Genomic DNA, 19,336 nt, shown 5'->3' with positions numbered 1-19,336 from the left:
AACAAGAGCCAGTCAAGCGTCGAGGATTCGAGGAAAAATTATACGAGTACCAGAGGAAAGTTGTTTTCTCTGCGTATTTTCAATAACACCATTTTAAAAATGATTAATATATATATGGTTACTTTATGACGTATGGTCGTGATGGATCTTTGATGTATTTAAGGATGGACGCCCCAACAACCTATATGGTTGCAAATTAGTCTATAGGCGATGCTATCGTCTCATACAGCTGGCATATTCGCGGCTTAAAATAGTCAGTGAGCAGGTGACAATACCGCTGTTATATTCTGGAGCTTTGAGCTGAGCGGCATTAGTCGACAAATATACACAGGCTATCTTACTTCTGTGGAGCATCACACACACAACAGATAGACAGACACACACACAGACACACACGCAACACAACACACACACACACAGACAGACACAGAGGCACGCACGCGTGCATTCACAGAAAACACCAAGAAAAAAAAAACAAACCACAAAACAAAACTCAAATAAATGTAATGAAAACAAAGCAGCAACAAAAACACAAAAGAAACAGCAACAAAGAAAATAAAAGAAAAGGAAACAGAACAAAAGAAAACCCAACCAACCAACCAGCCAAACAAACAACCAATCAAACAAATAAGCATAGGTCGTGCAGTTTACTTCATCACATCCAAACGTCTTGTAGGGGCGGTGGGGTAGCCTAGTGGTTATGGCATCTACTCGTCACGTCGACTGGAGTTCGATTCCCCACATGGGTACAATGTGTAAAGTCCATGTCTAGGTTCCCCCACCGTGATACTGTTGAAATATTGCTAAACGCAACGTAAAACCATACTCACTCACTCTCACATCACATCCTGACGGCGTGCATCGCTGCTCATAATGTCAATCACTGGATTTCCTCGCCAAGGGTCGAAAATAAACGACCGGCCACATGGTTTAGTTCGAACATTTGTGACCTGTAACAAGAAACACGAAGACATGCGATGACGAGCATGTCACACTGGGCAAGCTACTTCCGTGTTCATTTCACTCGCTCTAGTTACTGAGTGGACTAGGCCTGTGGCTGTAAACACAATTTGTTTACGCTTGTTTGCGTAGCTTAAGAACACATGGTGCGCCAGGACGGTTAACCACCTTTCGTATGTATGTCAGATTCGAACCGGGACCTTCCGCCTTACGTACCACCTCACCACAAATGGTTGGGAAGAAAAGCGTATGAGAAGAACATGAACGGTAAGAACATTGTAGCCTTCTGTAGACACAAATAATCAAACGTAATTGCACTTATCAAAATATAAACTAAACAAAGAGAAAGGCCACCAGCTGAATCTCTATGTGCTTCGTGTTTTCATGCTGCCTCATATAGGTTACGTCTGATGACGTGGATTGGTTGACCCACGTCATCGTATCACAGTTGGCGTAGATAGATGCTCTTACTGTTGACATACTGTTGATCACTGGGCTGTCTGGTCCAGAGAGTGAAGACACGCTAGGATACCCCGGTGTCGTTTGCGAAGTTGGGGTTGATATGCACGTATAGAATAAAGCGATTATGCCCTTGTGCTCGAGTACCAATACCACATCGGGGGATACCATGAATGGGCTTCACACATTGTGCCCATGTGTGGAATCGAACCAAGGTCTTCAGGGTGACGAGAGGACGGTATGACCACTAGACTACCCCAAAGCCCTCCCCATCTCTCCAACCTCCACCCACAAATGCGATCCACATGTTTTATTAAGACACCAACAATTTCTTTTAATCGTTATGTAAATCGTTTTCACCTCCTTCATAGAATTTGACAACCCTTCCCGACCCTCCATCCTCACACCCACGCACACACGCACACGCACACACACACTGCACACGAAGGCATGTTCTAGTCAGAGTTTGAGATGACACCATATAGAGAACAACAGTACTAAACACGATCGTTACATATATGCTTTCAACAATTCAAAGAAATAAAATAAAATTAAAAATCAATATCGATTCGAATAAAAGGCAAAAAGTGAAATACAATAATGTGTTTAAAACATTTAATGTTTATGTTCCCCAAAGCTACAGATACATTGGACCATGTCGAAACGTAAACAGATTAGTTAATATATAGTTGTGCTTTGGGGCAATCTATTCGTTACCAATCGATGATAACAACAAAACTATTTACTTTTAACTCCACCTTTCAGCACCAAGTGTCGGCTCAAATACAACATTGCAGGTTGACATGCTGCTTAAAGAGTGACCTCTCATTGTTTCGGTGATATGGCGAGTAGAAAAAAATGCTAGGAAAACAGAAAACGATATTTCATCTCTACGGTTTGTTTGCTAGGCAGCAGCTGTTCTTTCACGGCCAGTTTTCTCACTAATAGCTTTATTAAGATATCAATGCTATCATCAGTTTTATCAACCTGCGTATATTACCATGTGTTTACCAACTTGCGGGATTCACGATTTGTAGTAACAATATGACTGCCGATATCACCAGACCCAGATGTTACCATAGTGAAATGGAGTACTGACACAATTTAACGTTTTAAAGGTGTTTTGACTTAACACAAGATACACATTAAAAGTTCCGCAATTGAAAACAAACAACCCCAAAACATATGTCAAGTGCAAACTGTGCTGTTGTTAAGAAAAATGTAAAAGAATGTTGGTTTACAGCTTGATAAGTTTCTGTTGTAATAATAAACACAGCAGCACGTTTCGTGCTATAAAGTGTACTCTCGGCGTTGGTGTTATGTCGACGAATACTCCACGTTAAGACGAAGAGGTTATGGCATGTTTTTAACGAACAGCATGCGTGCATGTGTGTGTGCGTGCATGTGTGTGTGTGCGTGCGCGTGCAGAGGTTTTAAATTCTCCCGGCAAAGACTCAAGACCACTTCGGCAGTCTGACAGAGAAAGGGTCAACCATCAGTTTATATTCAACAAAGTCATTAACTGTAAGATCGCGTGAGTCTGTAAATAATTATTATCTGACGTAAAAAGCCTTCACAATTTATTTAATATTCAAGAAAACTATGATTTCAGTTATCTTTTCTTGTATGAAATTTTAGCTACGTTTCAATATGTGGAGGACATAAATGGATTATATTGATAAGCTCTCTACCTCCCGTAATTCCTGAGAACCCGACGAGACAGATCTTGTATTCCTAGCTGGCAGCATGTGCCGGAATGTTGCCAAATTCGCAAGACATGTTAGCAGTATTACACTGAAAAATAAAACGAAATTGTTTTTTGTTATCGCTGCACCCGCAAACTCTCCCCGGGCGCACTGCAGTAAAATAAAATAGAAAACAAACTACTTCAGTATTCGATACGTCCTGTGTTAAATTCTACACGAATAAGAACAAGCGTCAAGGTCACGGACACTGGCTGTAGGTCATCACACGGTTTGTTCTGATGAAGAACTTTCGTGCAAAGGTCTCATATCTGAGCAATATTATTCTTAGTACAAATCCTTGACTGCAGAGAACACAAAAGATCTCCGTTTCATTATAATGTAATGCGATGTGAACCAGTGGTCTGCGAGAGTTATGCCCCCTTGCTGTGCCAGTTATGCCCCCTTGCTGTGCCAGAAGCTGAGGTCACGAACCTGCGTCACACGATGTAGCGGAAATATTGCCAACACAGCCTCATATCATGAATTTTAAGTTTAATGATTGGCAACAGCATAATGTTTGTAGATAAAGCTGATATTATGAGTCGTAATTATGTGTTCACAGTAGAAAATATGTCAACACGTGCCACGTGGCAAATACTGTTCCAACGCTCATTTTTTTAAGAGGGAATGTTTCAAAGAGCTAGTGGTAATAAACTGTAGTTCTTATAAATATAAAATGATAATGCAACAGTAAAAATCGACAGTCTTGTATTAGCGTACAAGATAAAGGATGCGGCATGTTTTAACCCACCTTGAAAAAGAAAAGGTGTCACCAATATTGTCGGTGCAACTTGTTCACGAACACTTGGTGTGGTGGAGTGAAGTGGCGTTAGGTGAGGTGAAGAGTGGTGAGGGGCTCATTAATTATGGTTCATAGACAGATTTGTAATGCTGGAGGCAATAATTTAATGCGTGTTATCGGGTGACAGTTAGAATATCATCGATGGTTATCATTCAAAGAAATCTGAATGCCCAGTGGTGCAGGAATGAAGTGTTAAGACCTTTTATATTCGACAACAGTCATGAGGAGTCATTGTGCACCTAGACAACGCAAGAATTCACACCTCCAGATTTGTTCGAGGAAACCTGTATGAGATGTTAATGTTAACGGATTGCCTTGGCCAGCACGTTTTCCAGCCATGAACCCCACTGACGACTGAGACCACTGAGATCATCTTGAGATTATCAGCTGAGAGCCGTCAGGAACTCGATCAGACTCTCTTAGTCCTATGGAACAGGATTCCTGCTGCCGTCATCCTCCGACCGATGACGTCAATGAGACATGTTTTGGTGTATAATGATGCTCAGGGTTGCCACACTTTGATGACGCGTCTCCTAGCTCGACCCTGCCCTTTTGTGTACTTTTTGAATGAACTCTTATTTTAAAGATCAATTAGTAATTTTAAATTTTGTCACCTTGTCTCTTGCTTAAAAAATTAAGGTAAAACAAGATTAGCATTGCACTGAATTTTCGATCAGTATATTGGAAAAAAAACCGTTTCTGTTTGTAAAACAATTCTCACAAATCTCAGATACGTCTTTCCTTCTTGTTTTTGGTCAAGTGACGTCGGTGATAACGTTCTTCTACTCGATAGTTTATGCACGGGGTCTGTAATACCAAACCATTAAGTACGTTTCGACCAAGACTCGGATAAAAATAGAAACAAATGCATGTCGCAATTGTCCCTTTCTTTAATCTTCTCGGACACATCGTATTGGGGTTCATAATTTGTCGCATGCTTTAAATAAATCGCAACATGTAAAACTTCTAAATGATGAAATGATCTTTCAGCGACAGGTTTCAGAAAGGCTGTGGGAAAATGTACATAGGAAGGACATGTGCGTAACTGAAGCACGTATGACAGATGTAATGATGGATTTGGGGTTGTACAATATATTCCAATGTTTTCCAGATGAAAAAACACTAGTTTCTTCTCGTGTTTGGTACATGATGTGCAGTGAATGGTCCGGACGTTTGTTTTCCCCCTCACATGTGAGATGTTACATTACCTAAACACGTCTTGATCACGTCATGAGTGACATCACCTAGCAACGCACCCACCTTACTTGCTCCTCGGCCTGTACTTCAAAACTCGGTCCCCAGACGTGATTTGTGGTAATAAATGGCGTCTGCCGACTGGCTCAAGGACATTCCGTGACCCTCTGTTTGTCAATAAACAATCCGCACACCAATAGTCAAGCATGTACTTGTCTATAGTTTGTCGTGATAATCAACAGCATGAGGCACTGATCTAATCAGTTGGGATACAATAACATGTATGGGCGGATACAGCCTTTTCACGAAAGGAAGTTGGGATAGGGTGGTGCACACTTCATCTCCACCCGAGTATTAATGACTATTTAACAATATTTCAGGAGAACGTTGGGGATGGGTTGGTTTTACCGCCTATGTCGTGTGTCAACCATATGTCGTGTGTCGACCAATTCTAATCTGGACCTTCACGGTTTATTTGTCTATATAATTCTCATTTCAAATGGTCCCTAATATAATGCACATTCAGTTAATTGGGACCAACTCCTACTAAATCAGTACAACCGATTCGGTGCTTATGAAATTTAAATAAGTTTGACATATGCAGGTTTACAAGTCTTGGCAGATATAAACAAACTTTATTACGGTTGTACTTACAAACAATTGAATAGAGACTAAAATACCAACAGGTTACAAACGGCATACAGTCAAACACGAATGTAATGTTTAGATATGTTCTCACTAGACACGGTCTGATAACACATTCATAGAAACAGCTTTTTGATAACATACTGTTGGGTTATCAGCATTCATGTTTTATGTGGGTTATGCAGTTCGAAAATTATTTTTCCATTTAATGGACGTCAGTGTGAACCGTGCTATCTCCCTAGCACAAGGAGTACAGTTCATAAAAAAACCCATAAAGTTATTTTCGATCAGGCTGGGAAAATATGTTTTGAGCCGTTGTGTACAGATCGATTCCAAAAGGCACAAAACTGTTTTTTATTGTTTACCAAAAATATAATAATGCAGATATACAAGTACAAAGCTGTGATACATAGGCTTAAAGTAATACAGTTACATAATGTACAGATGAGATATTATTGTAATGATATTTCTATAAACATGCATGCTACATAAAATAGATGATGTATAGATAATGTCAAGTACAAATCAATACGGTATAAGTCACTGAAGTATTGGGGCAAGAAAGCTCCATATATGATGGAAGTTGTTTATTTTATTATTTTTGTTGATATATCATTTTTCACAAAGAATAATTCTTTTAGAGTATTTTTATGCAAGTTAAATTTGGAGGCATATTTTTAATGTTGCACATGTGAATATGTCTCTTTGCAGCAATGATGATGTGATTTAGAAGTATTTTTTCACCTTGAGTACCAAACCAAATCATACTTTTTGATAATTCCAGTGGATGTGAATAACAGTTCTTAAGACAAATTCTGAAATTTATCCAAAACGTTTGAATCACCTGACATCCCCAGTTAACATGACACAAACTCTCATTTACATCTTTGAAAAAAAAACCACAGACCGTTGTCAACTTTTTTGCATTCTGATCAATTCCTATTTTGTGTAAATAATCCCTTGTACAAATCTATACTGAAAGTCTAAAAACTTTATCTTGGAATCCCTTTCTATATACTGTAAATATATTTACCCAATCAAAGTCAGTTTCGGGAAATAAAAGTTGCTATTTATTACAAATGCTCGGATATTTATCATTACATTACGTTTAGCAGTTTCCATTGCGTTGAAGTCATGAAGTACAGAAACAGTGGTGCATTCCTGAACGGGGTGTGCGCTCATCAAAAGAAAATTTTTCTTCTAGCTGATGATTGTTTGATTTTGTTGTTTGTTCAGCTTTCGTTGCAAGGCCTCTGATAAAAGGAACACGTCATAACAATCCACGGATGCCAAGGTTGGTCTCGTCAGCCAACTATTACAACGCATTGTAATATCTATGAAATGTACATTAAAAGTGTATGAATACTTCAAAAGGCAACATGGTTTTTGAAGTAAAGTGGGCCTATTGATGCGCATGTAAATGGCACAATATTATCTACGCTTGTCATGAAATAATGTTTTATGGCTTTGTTGTTCGTTCTATGGTGCAGAAAGAAGCTTTTGAAAGTTACTTACAAATGTCTAATGGCGCAATGCACGGTGTTTGATGAAAATGTTCTAATATTGTTGAATTCTTCCATGTATAACTTGTATACGCACTTTTCATTTTATATATTCACCTTGTTGTATACATGCAATGATACTGAAAAAGACGCCCGTCCAGTTACCTCACCTCCCCATTCAATAAATACCTATAATAAATGGATGCACTATTTAGTGTCCATTTAATATAATGTCACTTCTTCAAAGAAAGTTTGAAGTGTCAATTTTATGTCTGTTGCTCATTAACTTGAATAAAAAAACACACACTTGACTTTACAGTTAACACTGATGTACATATGTACATGTAACAGTGGAGCGTGGAATTTATAGGCTAGAACTGAGACCTTTTCAGTTTCGGCAGAGAAATCGGTTTATATTCTGCGTTTAAAATTCCCGTCTACCCGACCGTCCGGAACGGTCTGTTTTCATCTCGGACGGTCTAATTTTTATGAGTAGCCTGTCTGAAGCATGTTATTGTGTTTCGGCAGCATCTAGTTGCAGATGATGTCCAGATTCCTGCTGCTGAAAAAAATGATTCGTTTTTCTCTGATTTTGATTGTGAGGCAAAAAGCGCAACAGATTTCTAGTTTCCAAACCAGGCCATGTTGCTTAGCCTTGACGTTACAATATATGACGTTGGAGTAAGGTATTCAGAAACCTGATTTCCTTGTTCTTGTTTATTGTTGAATACCGGACTGGTCATGTTTTAAAGTTACCAGTCCGGCTGTCTGGCTTGGAAGTTTGGGAGTTTTAAACACTGTTTAAATTGTCTAACTTAACACTCCAGCAGGTGTTGCGCTTTAAAATGACGTGGTCTAGGCAGGCAGAATATGGGGTCCCGAGGAAGTTACCCTTTTGAAAGCACTGGTAGTAGCAAAGCCCTCGCAAGGTTTATTTCAATAACTACCCTAGATGAGGGTGATTAAACGGCTTATAAAACGAGGGTTATAGTCACATCACTTATCTTACCGGGTACCCATTCACAGTTGGGTGAAGCTCATGAACTCATTTGCCTGATGCGAGACAACATGTATTACTTCTGATTGGGCGACATGTTAACTTTGGACAGCGGGACAGTCCGGACCATCTTTAATAAAAAAAGTATTACTTGCCATGCCTGCCTATTTTTGTGACGACTGTTACCAGCAGGAAAGGCTACGCTCATCTGTTCGCTCGAACACCTGGTACCGTCACTCTTTGATAGAGACATTGCTGGTGTCCACTGCAGAGATATTGCTGTGAATATTGCAAAAAGCGGCGTTAAACCATACTCAGTCACTCATTTTGATAGTGAATCATAAAAGGATACTCATTATATGTTCTGATTTGACCAGTAAAGTATGGCATTTGCCAGATATGCGTATTGATGATTATTGTAAAAATGGTATTGTTGCTTTTATTAACACTCTGCCGACCTTGGTTGTTTCTGTTGCTGCTATCATTGCTGCGACTTCTACTATATTAAAATATATTTATTACAGAGTTACATTCGATATAGAAACGAATGAAGGCGCGTGGATTTAAATATACTAACATCCACAGACAGAACCTATCTGTACTCATAATGCATTAAATTACAATCAAATGGAGATTTATCACAGACAATACTCCATAGTTAGCCAGAATAACATTATTAGTGCCTGCTTTGCAGATCAGAGAGACAGACATGGTGACTTGGTTGTCACGGTAACCCGACAGCATCTGTTTGCTCGAACCGGCAGCATAAACCATCGCTCATATCATTCACTGTTTCTTCAAGGTTCATGTACATGCGCTTTTTATAACAGGAATTTAGACCGGCATGATACCAATTCAACGGGACGTTAAACAACGTGTTGGTTCTACGCTTGTTCTGTTTTAAGGGATATCGATCACCATTGCTCGTAAAACTGAAAGAAAATATGCATTGACTGGACAGATCTACAACAACATGAAGAAGTATTTTGACACCATATGACACGAGTGGATATTAACTTTAATCTGACGTCAATCGGTACATACTGCAATTGTCAAATACCTACACAGTCCAGTATATAGGCACTCGTACATTTCAACGTTGTGTCTTCCTTTGCCGGACGTAAAACGCCCACTTCCATGTTTCCATGGCAGCTATAAATATATTACATGTGACTCTGGTAACAGACAGCAGTATTACTAGGAATTTCGGAGTCGGGCGAGGGGAGGCCACTCTTACAGAAAGTGACAGTTGCCAGCGTAATCTTTAACCTAAAACACATCCTTGAATTTGGAATCTTTGAACGCGTACCTGATGTATTTAACTTAAAACATGAACTGAATGTTACGAATAGGAAAAAGACTGTCGCTATAAATAAATGAAGAAATCTTGAATAAATTCAAGAAACAAGTGTGGGTTAAATGGTCGAGAAATTGACCCCAGTGGACGAGGACTTAAAGTCCATGTCATTGATACATTAATATCTTGGATCTAATTTAGTACGTCAATTTGTCTGTCTTTTAATTATTTTGTTGCTTTCTCTTTAAGGAACAGCGCTTATTTGGCGAAATCATAAACGCTCACAGACTGGACATTGCAAAGATAAACATTGCAAAGATTAAGGACTATTAACGTGAACATATAATTGAGACCTGTCCAATCTAAAACAGGCCACACGAATTAAGGAGGTAAACCTTTATCTCCATTCTACCATGACCCATTTCAGGCCCTCCTATTTTTGTGACTAAATGAGTTGAGATTTACGCCACACGCAGCAATATTCTAGCTATATGGCGGCGGTCTTTAAATAATCGAGTCTGGACCAGACAAACCAGTGACCAACAACATGTGCATCGATCTGCGAAATGATATGTGTCAACCAAGTCAGCGAGCCTGACCATCCGATCCCGTTAGTCGCCTCTTACGACAAGCATAGTCGCCTTTTAGGGCAAGCATGGGTTGCTGAAGGCCTATTCTACCCAGGACCTTCAGTGACTAGTTCAGCATTAGTGTATGTAAAGTAAACTATATCGTGTGTTTATCTTCCACGTGTGAAGGGTTAGCATCAAATGTGTTGTTAATGCAGCTGCTATCTTAATAAAATCGGAAGCGGCCGGCATCGGGAGCATCGGCAGCCGAAAACGTTCGGTCATCTCCGATAAATTCCGCATTTCGCTTTCTGTCGTCACAGCGCTCGAAAACTGGCTGTCGTCAGAGAAGAGAAAAGGGTAACTGTTTCAATCAACCCGTAGCTCCAGAGAATGTAATTGTACTGAGAAGGTAGCTTGTACTGAAGTTATTACACCCTTTGACAGCAATACTTCATTTTCGTCCAATAATTTATTTTGTGACTATTACCTGCGTTTTTGAATGTAGTCAAAATGAAATTTCAAGGTGAGGTCGGCGAAATGAGCCTACCAACATTGCGAGGGGATTCAGTGATGAGCGAAATGAGACTCGAATATATAATTATCATAATGGTATACAGGGTCAGAGGGTCGACATTGAGAGAGAAAGTGGTCCAGAGCAGATGGGCGGGGGAGAGAAAGTGGTCCAGGGCAGAGGGACAGTGGCGCCAGTGTTTGAGAAACCACGACTGGGAAGGTTTACAAGAGATTGTGAAGCCGTGAGGGGGACGTCCCGTATATCAGGGTAAACTATCTCTTGTAAACCCAACCAACTTATCAACCGGTTGTGTGTAAAATATCTTTTGAAATAATATATAACGATCGATATCACTGCGCCCCGGTGGCTTTATAAAGATCTTCATGGGGTACACTGTATGGCGAATGTGTTTACATCACATGGCCTTAACTAGACCGATTTTCATGAAAAGCTCGTGCATTCCCTCCTTGCAAGCACGCTGCCGACAGTACCCGTCTTGTAATGTACACAATGTTCATACTGACGAACGATGTCATTCTTCCTAGCCCAGTGGATAAAACCGCCAAGCTAGAGAGCAAGGGGTTGCAGGTTCGAAACGAGGTGTCGCCACATTACAGTGGAAGTTTCCAATAATGAGATCGTTTTCCTTCTTCATGCTCTTGTATCATTAATACTTCATTGAATATAATTAGTACACATTTGAAAATCTTCATTCATGTACTCATTTGGTTTACTTGAAGTTGTTTTCCATCCCCAATTGAAGCTATGGCGGCCAAGATGCACGTATTTAGATACCGTTAAATCGCCAGTATTCCCTTAAACCGCTCATCGTTGTTTTATGACAATAGGCTCTCTCTCCTACATCAGTTGTTAAGTCGGTCGCCCAGTGGTCAGAGCTACCATTTCCATACCAGGTACCAATAGACCGATCCTGTCTGTCAATCAAAACTGGCGCATGCATCGATTTCGGCCAATCGGAAGGTCCGGCGCGGATTTGTCAGACGTATTACTGGGATGAACAATGCCGATAAAGCTATGTACCTACGATTTGTGTAACTCAGACTCAAGATACACTTTGCGGGTTCGTTTCATACCTTTCCCCAAACCGAAACGGTAGCGCTAAAAGTGTTTGCGATGGATCAAGGCCTGTGGTAGGCCACATGATCAGCTGAATGTCAACACCATCGTCCACGAAACTTACGTCTGCTCGAAGGTGAGAATTTGGTCGATTTCGTGGACTTTTGAGCATATGCATTATTCAGTGTAAATACATGACAGCAAGTAGGAAATTAATATTTAATACATACTGTACACAAGGTATGGGTTTGCACCCACAAAATCATTTTTGACAAGCGCTTTAAGTCCTATATGACTTGTTTATTAAGCATCTGAAACAGAGCGGTGACATGTCTGTGAAGAGGTGATGTCACATGTAAACAAACATGTCAGAATTGATATCAGCACGTTCAGATAGCTACAACGTGGTCGGAATTTATCAATATTGGTGTCTAAAGCCTGTTATATCATTTAATTTGAAAACACTTTTTATGCTTGGGTAAATGTCTAAATGTGCTGATATTTGGTTTCAAAATCACGACGACGCCCGAGTGACCCAGTCCTATCAAATTGCAGACTCACATGTCGATATAGTTACTGTCAACACAACATATTTCAGTGTAATTCTGATACATTATCATGAAGCCATATTTCAATATTTCAGCATTTCTATGAAGAAGCGGGGCCCACTGATGAATACCCTGACTCACTACCGGTGGATGGAAGCACCCCGTTGAAGTCAAGGAAGAAAATGAAAACAACACGAGAACAAACAGGACAAATTGTTATGGATAACAGCTTCTTTATTGCCTGATTGTGACGTTTCGGTACAGATTCTTGTACCGTTGTCAAGCAGGAATCATTCCTGACAACGGTACACGAATCCTGCTTGACAACGGTATCGAAAGTTAAACACGAGAACCAATTTCCATTGTGAAAAGATTTTGAGAGTTTGAAACAAATGTTTTGGGACAACAACATATTGTTAACAACTGGCAGTGAGGCTTAATGATTTAGATTTCACACAACTATCAAAATAATGTCGAAGTCATTTACACAATATTGTTTTATTTAATACAGACAATTCATCTTGAAATTCTGAATCAATTCCCATGGTTTATCTGTTTTTAATCATTGAATTTCAGCAGTGTGAAGGTAGATGCAGCTGCATATGTAGCTGATGTTGCTGTGCTGGAGCACAGCATTCTTCCTGTACCTGCTTCAAAAGGATCCACCTGTACCACTTCAACTCAGTGTTAATCAGTTGCAAGTCCAGATTATACTCAGACTGGGGAAACCTAATTATACATAAATGAAATTCATGCCGTTATTCACTTCACTACGTTGACAATATGTATTGAACTTAACAGAAAAATCAAAAGTAACCAAGGGGATCAGAGAAGTCAGGGTCCACCTCACATCAACGCTCAGTTGCTTATGCTGAGCAGGTAAATTATTGCTTTTGAATGGCATGAATGTCATGTGTGCGATAGAATTCAACCATTTTGTTCATTAGTTCCATCTGTTTGGCAATGTCAGGGTATTCGCTCACAAAATGCAACTCTTCGTGTGTGCACCACATATTCACAAAAAGAAGCCCCTGTAACAAGAAGCTGACCCTGAATGTGGACTCAATGGTCCTGGTCCTTATCAACTGTCAGCATATCATCTTGTCCCACTCTTAATAAGAACTTTGCTCCTTTATCTGCAGCCTCCCCCAAGGATAAATATCTTGCTGTATATGGATATTTAATTTCCATGATGTCTGTTTGGCCCCTATCACACACTTTACCATCAGGTGTAGGCCGTATGAAACTGAGATTCTGGTTGATGACTAGTCCACAGTCATGGACATGAACGCTCATGTGTGTTTCAGTGTAGGCTCTTTTAGCAGCCTCCTCACTCCATTTGCCGTATGATGTTGGGGTCGATGAAAATGATTTCTCCAATAAGATGGAATCAGTAAATTTGTCAGAACTGGGTCTTCGTCTGAACATGATCTTTTGAAACGGAAAAGGGTAATTCTTCTGTTCCTTGCCTGAAACCACTTAACATCTCCACTTTCTTGTCTTGTCTCCTGCTCTAACTCAACAGCCTCCTGTTCGGTTGCTGGAGTTAAAGATAACATTGTGATTTCCTCCGCAACATCCAGTGGAGGTTCAAGTGGGAAAGCTGAAACCCCACATGCACACACAACTGCTGGAGTTGTTTGGATCTTGTATCTATACACGTGAAATTATTAACTGACACTTCCGTAAGATTAAATTGAAACCATTTGTTTTTTTATTAACAATGGATTGACAGGAAATAGGTGAAGCTGTTCCTGTGGAAAGTATGAAGTAAATGTGTACAGTCATGTGTTTTTTCATATTGATCACCAATTCACATCAGGTGTATATAGGTTTTACCATGAAATGCTGTTTTCCTTTCAGTATATCCAGTGCCGGCCGATAAGCCCCGCCCACTAGCCGTCTTGACGTTAGTGGGGACAGACCTCTCGCTAATCGCCAAGTATGGTGTCACAGCCCGCGAAACGTGATTGCGTGAGTGATGATTTTGGCCTTGATGATTTTGGTACCAGTCGTTTGTCAAAAAGATCTAGAGAGTGTGGTTACACATATTTCGTTTTTGGTTATATGTTTGGTGTAAAGCTGCATGTTGTTTTGATTTAACATATTGGGGTTGTACAGAAGCTGTTTCCCAGTCGCCTCACCGGAACTGGATGTGCCTGAAACTCTTGAACAAAGATTCAGTTCAGCTTTCGAAACCTGGTTAATAACGGTTTCTAGCTTTGTAAACACGATACATATGCCAGAAGATTTCAGCACACTGGCAAAAATCCGGGGCCTGTGTCACATTGGGATTTCATCCTCCATTACACTGACGACACCCGTAAAGATCTTGTCAGAACTAACCTTCATCAACCCATGCTTGTCGTCCGTGATTTTCAGCAACCCAACTGTAAGAAAGGCTCAGCTATCAAAACTAACCAACTTGATAATATATAAATGAATTGCTGACAAGTTCTGAGTGAGTGACAACACATACATTGCTGATTGTTTATTAAATGACCATGCATGATGCTCTACATATGACGTGGACGCGATAGTTGTCAACCCTGATGGTTGATCGTGATACACACTGGATATATACTCATGTTAGTAACACGAAAATTGAAGCTAGAAAGCACATCCTAGTAACGGAACGTCACCGGCACGTCGCCCCTGAAAAGAGACCTTGGTTAAATAATTAAATCTGAAAAAATATATATCCCAAATAACAACTAAAACAAGTAAAGCCCATTGGATTCACTCTTTTGGTGGAACTGGTACCGGAAGAGGATTAACTAATTTCACTAGTTCACGTGCCAAAACACTTTGTTCTCAAAAATAACAGTCATAGGAACTCGGGTTACATGACGTGTGAAGGAATTGATTGATACGAAGTGAAATTTATCATCACAGCACATTTATCTTCACACATATTTATCTTCTTGATGAGTAAAGGTGGTCAGAGTTGATTTTGTACAATCGAGGGTTTGATGTCACAACAGCAAGTACTCTGAACAGCACAAGAAACGTACGTTTCGAAAAAAAGAAGAAAAAAAAGAAATCTAATAAAAGTAAACTTTCATGTCATATCTTCTTTTTAAAGCCTTGACAAAACCAGAGTTGCGTTTCTTCAGCTGTTCAGTCTGCTTATATACAGGTACATTACTATGCCTGGTCATAGAGCACTGTTATATTTTCCGATAATTTTTCAACTCCCTGGGGATAATACAACCATGCTACCTGACAGGCGCAGTGAAGTAAACACGCACATTGCCAACACATCCTCACGGGTACCCATTTTACAGCTGGTGGAAGCCACATATTCCAGAGACGTGATGGGGGACTAGGCAACATCGGGGGTTTATCTTGATCTAGACGAAACTAGAGATTCAGAGGACACACAACTTCAAGGATCCTTAAAAGCAATACAAGTGATGAAAGTCTTCGCTAACTTCGCGGAGGACTCGGGTTCGATTTCCAGCATGGGAGTGAAACCCATTTCTGTTGTCCGCCGCCACCGCCGCCGCCGCCGCCGTCACCTCGGCCGCCGGCGCGGTTATTTGGCTCCAACATTGGAGAAAACGGCGTAGAACCTCATGTTCACTCACTCCATCTACTCACACTAAGCAGACGCAGCGAGTTCAAAGGCGTTAAACTAAACTCACTCCCGTCAAACGTGATCCACCTCATTCCTTCACTAACTCACCCCACATGGGCATCAGGAACATAGAAACAGTCAACACGAAGCGTGAGGCATGTCGCGTCGCCGAAAGTCACGGTGTCGCCAATGGCAGGGTCGTCCGATTTCGACACACTTCTCATGACGTTGTTGACAGTCAACAGTTTCGTCGTTCCAATGCACGGGTGCATTGACACAAGGTTGCCAGTTTTGTCCTGAATGCCGACGAAGTCTCCGGCCTTGACACTCAGAGGGGTGTCGAACGTCCACGTCACTGCCCGTCCCGCCATACACTCAACCGCTTCCGACGCCCTCAGGGTAAAGTGACTGTCACTTGCGCTATCACGACAACATATATCAAGGGGGATTACTCTCTGACTCTTTGTAAGTCCCAGCAATATTAATTCATCTATTATGTGAAACCTATGCATGTCTTCCGAAGAACGTTTTGACTCTTGTAAACGATACGCAGGATACGTGCAAGTCCCAGTCTTCACCACAGACCCAATGGAAGAATAAAGCGCACATTAAGTACATTAACCTTTAATGATATTGCGTTGAACGAACGGAACATTCCAGTATGGGTATCGTCTAAAAATAGCTTCCCAAGTAGCCACACAATATACTCACGTCGAGCTCCAAAACTGGATGTTTAAGGCGCCGTCGTTTCTGCAATAAGCTCGGCATGCTTTCACTGACGAATCCACGGCTACACTCAAGTATGGCGAAGGTCCAGCCAATATTTGATTTTCTCCCGTAGCTAGACGGCTGTCAGTTAGCTCGTAGTAGTTCATCTGTCTTGGAGCTGTGGCGCCATCTAGCCAAAATATACATGTCACATGTGTTATGATTTCGAATGAAACGATCTCCGCGAAGTACAGATTCTAGTCTGTACCTATTGTTTGGTTAAGTGATATCCGGGTTCGAACCTACAAGTTCAGAGTCGCGCACCTAATCGCCAGCATGGGAGGTCGGGGATCCAAACCACTTAGCCACAGGCTGTTTCCACCAAAACAGAAGTCTGACAACTGGTAGTCTCGTTCATTTTGTTTACCCCACTGGTATGTGTAAACCGGCACAGTCTCCAATTATAGTATTTACCTACAGTTCACCTTAAATGATTGAGCGATATTCTAGCTATATGGCGGCGGTCTGTAAATAATCGAGTCTGCGCAGTTGGGAACCGATGCCATGTGTCAAGCAAGTCAGCGAGCCTGACCTCCCGACCCCGTTAGTCGCCTCTTACGACAAGCATAGTCGCCTTTTATGGAAAACATGGGTTGCTGAAGGCCAATTCTACACAGGGACATTCATGGGTCAGTTCACCTTAGATAGTATTCACCTAAAGTTCACCTCCAACAATATACACCTAAAGTTCATCTTCAGTACTGTTCACCGAAAGTTCATCCTTCAATAGCATTCACCTACAGTTCACTCCCAATAGTATTCACTTAAAGGTCACCGCCAAAAGCATTCACCTAAGGTTCATCTCCAATAGTGTTCACCTCCAGTAGTATTCACCTAAAGGTCATCCTTCAATAGCATTCACCTACAGTTCACTCCCAATAGTATTCACCTGAAGTTCATATTTCAATAGTATTCACCTAAAGTTCACCTCCAATGGTATTCACCTGAAGTTCGCGTCCAATAATATACACCCAAAGTTCATTCTTCAATAGTATTCCATAGAGTTCACCTCCAGTGGTATTCACCTAAAGTTTACCTCCAAAAGTAATTCCTTTCAGACTCCTAGCCCCCTTAGGCAAAGATGGCAAATCCTACATCAGTGACCCTTCAACATTTGTCAATCTGTTAAAGGAATCCAACCTCACAGGCACCATGGTCAGCTAAGACGTCATCGATCTCTTCACGAACATCCCTCTACAAGAAGCCCTAGACATCCCCCGATACAAGCTCCAAACCAGAATTGACGACCTAGACACTCACTCGCCATAGACAGGATCATCGGCTTCACTGCAAGCTGCTTTGACACCTCTTACTTCACCTTTAATGGTAAAATCTACAAGCAAATACATGAACTACCCATGGGATCACCACTATCGCCACTCATCACCGAAATATTCATGACATCATTCGAAGAATTAGTCCTCTCAGCTGCACCATTCAAATCCCATTGTTGGTATAGGAAAGTGGATGACACATTCACCATCATAGCACCCCCAGGACGATCCCACAGAACTACTCAATCACCTCAGTGCGCAGCGCCAAAGAATCCAGTTCACCATGGAAACATGGTGTCCCTCCAAAATACAGGAAACGAACTCAAGACCTCTGTCTACCGCAAGCCCCCACACAGAGACCAGTACATCCATTACAACTCATGTCACCATCCGAAGATAAAACAAGCCATCATTGCAACGCCCACTAGACGTGCCAAAGCCATCTGCCATCCCAGTGCTCTCAACAAAGAACTGAACCACCTAAAGGACACCTTCGCCTCCATCAACGGTTACCCTGCACATCTAGTCTCTAGAATCATCAATAAGACTATCAAATCCTCAAACCCCAACCCTAAGCTGCCTCATCACCCATCAGGATCACCATTCCCTACCTAGGCCCTGTCAGCTATCAGATCTTCCGACTAGTGAAAATCAAAGACAACATAGATGTCACCTTCTCCAGCAAAAAGACCATCAAACCCCTCCTACATGCCAACGGCAGAGGCACCAGCAGCTCCACACCCAACCCCAGAGGATGCGTATATCAAATCCTCTGTGATTGTGTTGACACATACATCGGTGAAATCCTAAAGCCCCAGAAAGACCAGACTGAAAGAACATCAGGCATCCGTCAACAAACTTGACCTCAAATCTGCTGTTTCCGAACACATCAGCAAGAACCAGGACCACACCATCATATGGGAAGCCACCAAGGCCCTGTCTACCAACAACAGCAACTGGCGGCAAAGGACCGGCTATCAACTGTGATCTCCCCAGCGCTTGTAGAATATTGGAATAATTCATTATCTTTGCTGCCCTCTTCATCCTTATACATACAACCAATAAGGCCTACTCCCACTTGTCTCTTACTACTTGTTACATGCTGCCACTGTTACCACAACACTCCCTGGCTTCCCTTGCCCATTATATCCACCCTATCTGGCTTCCTATCGTTTGTCTTGCCGACCATGCCTGGGTCAACAACCCCGCCCCCTGGCTTCCACGCCTGTTCTTCCACCAATTAACTACTGGCTTCCTTTGTCACAATGTTGTTGTTTCTACATGCACATAAATAGCTCGTTGTACTAAATTGTTTCATTCGTGTCTTTATGTGTATGACTTCTAAATGACCTTCAGAGACTCCAAAAGTAATTGCCCAAAATTCACCTCCAATAGTATTCAC

At 41.2% G+C, this 19,336-nt stretch overlaps 1 protein-coding gene across 1 annotated transcript in view; it reads right to left on the bottom strand.

The window, feature by feature from the left end:
- Window positions 1-14,788: 14,788 nt before the first annotated feature.
- LOC137256370 (uncharacterized) overlaps window positions 14,789-19,336 on the bottom strand; it is a 49,876-nt gene continuing 45,328 nt past the window's right edge. Inside the window, exons 27-29 of the mRNA XM_067794200.1 lie at window positions 16,604-16,790; window positions 16,001-16,312; window positions 14,789-14,967 (exon numbers count right to left, since the gene is read on the bottom strand). Coding sequence (XP_067650301.1) covers window positions 14,937-14,967; window positions 16,001-16,312; window positions 16,604-16,790 — 530 coding nt within the window. The 3' untranslated portion in view covers window positions 14,789-14,936. The remainder of the gene's footprint in view (window positions 14,968-16,000; window positions 16,313-16,603; window positions 16,791-19,336) is intronic.

Source organism: Haliotis asinina, chromosome 11, assembly GCF_037392515.1.
Source record: "Haliotis asinina isolate JCU_RB_2024 chromosome 11, JCU_Hal_asi_v2, whole genome shotgun sequence".
Lineage (NCBI taxonomy): Eukaryota > Metazoa > Mollusca > Gastropoda > Lepetellida > Haliotidae > Haliotis > Haliotis asinina.
Note: the sequence above shows the minus strand (reverse complement) of the source record. Positions and strands in the feature narration are given on the sequence as shown.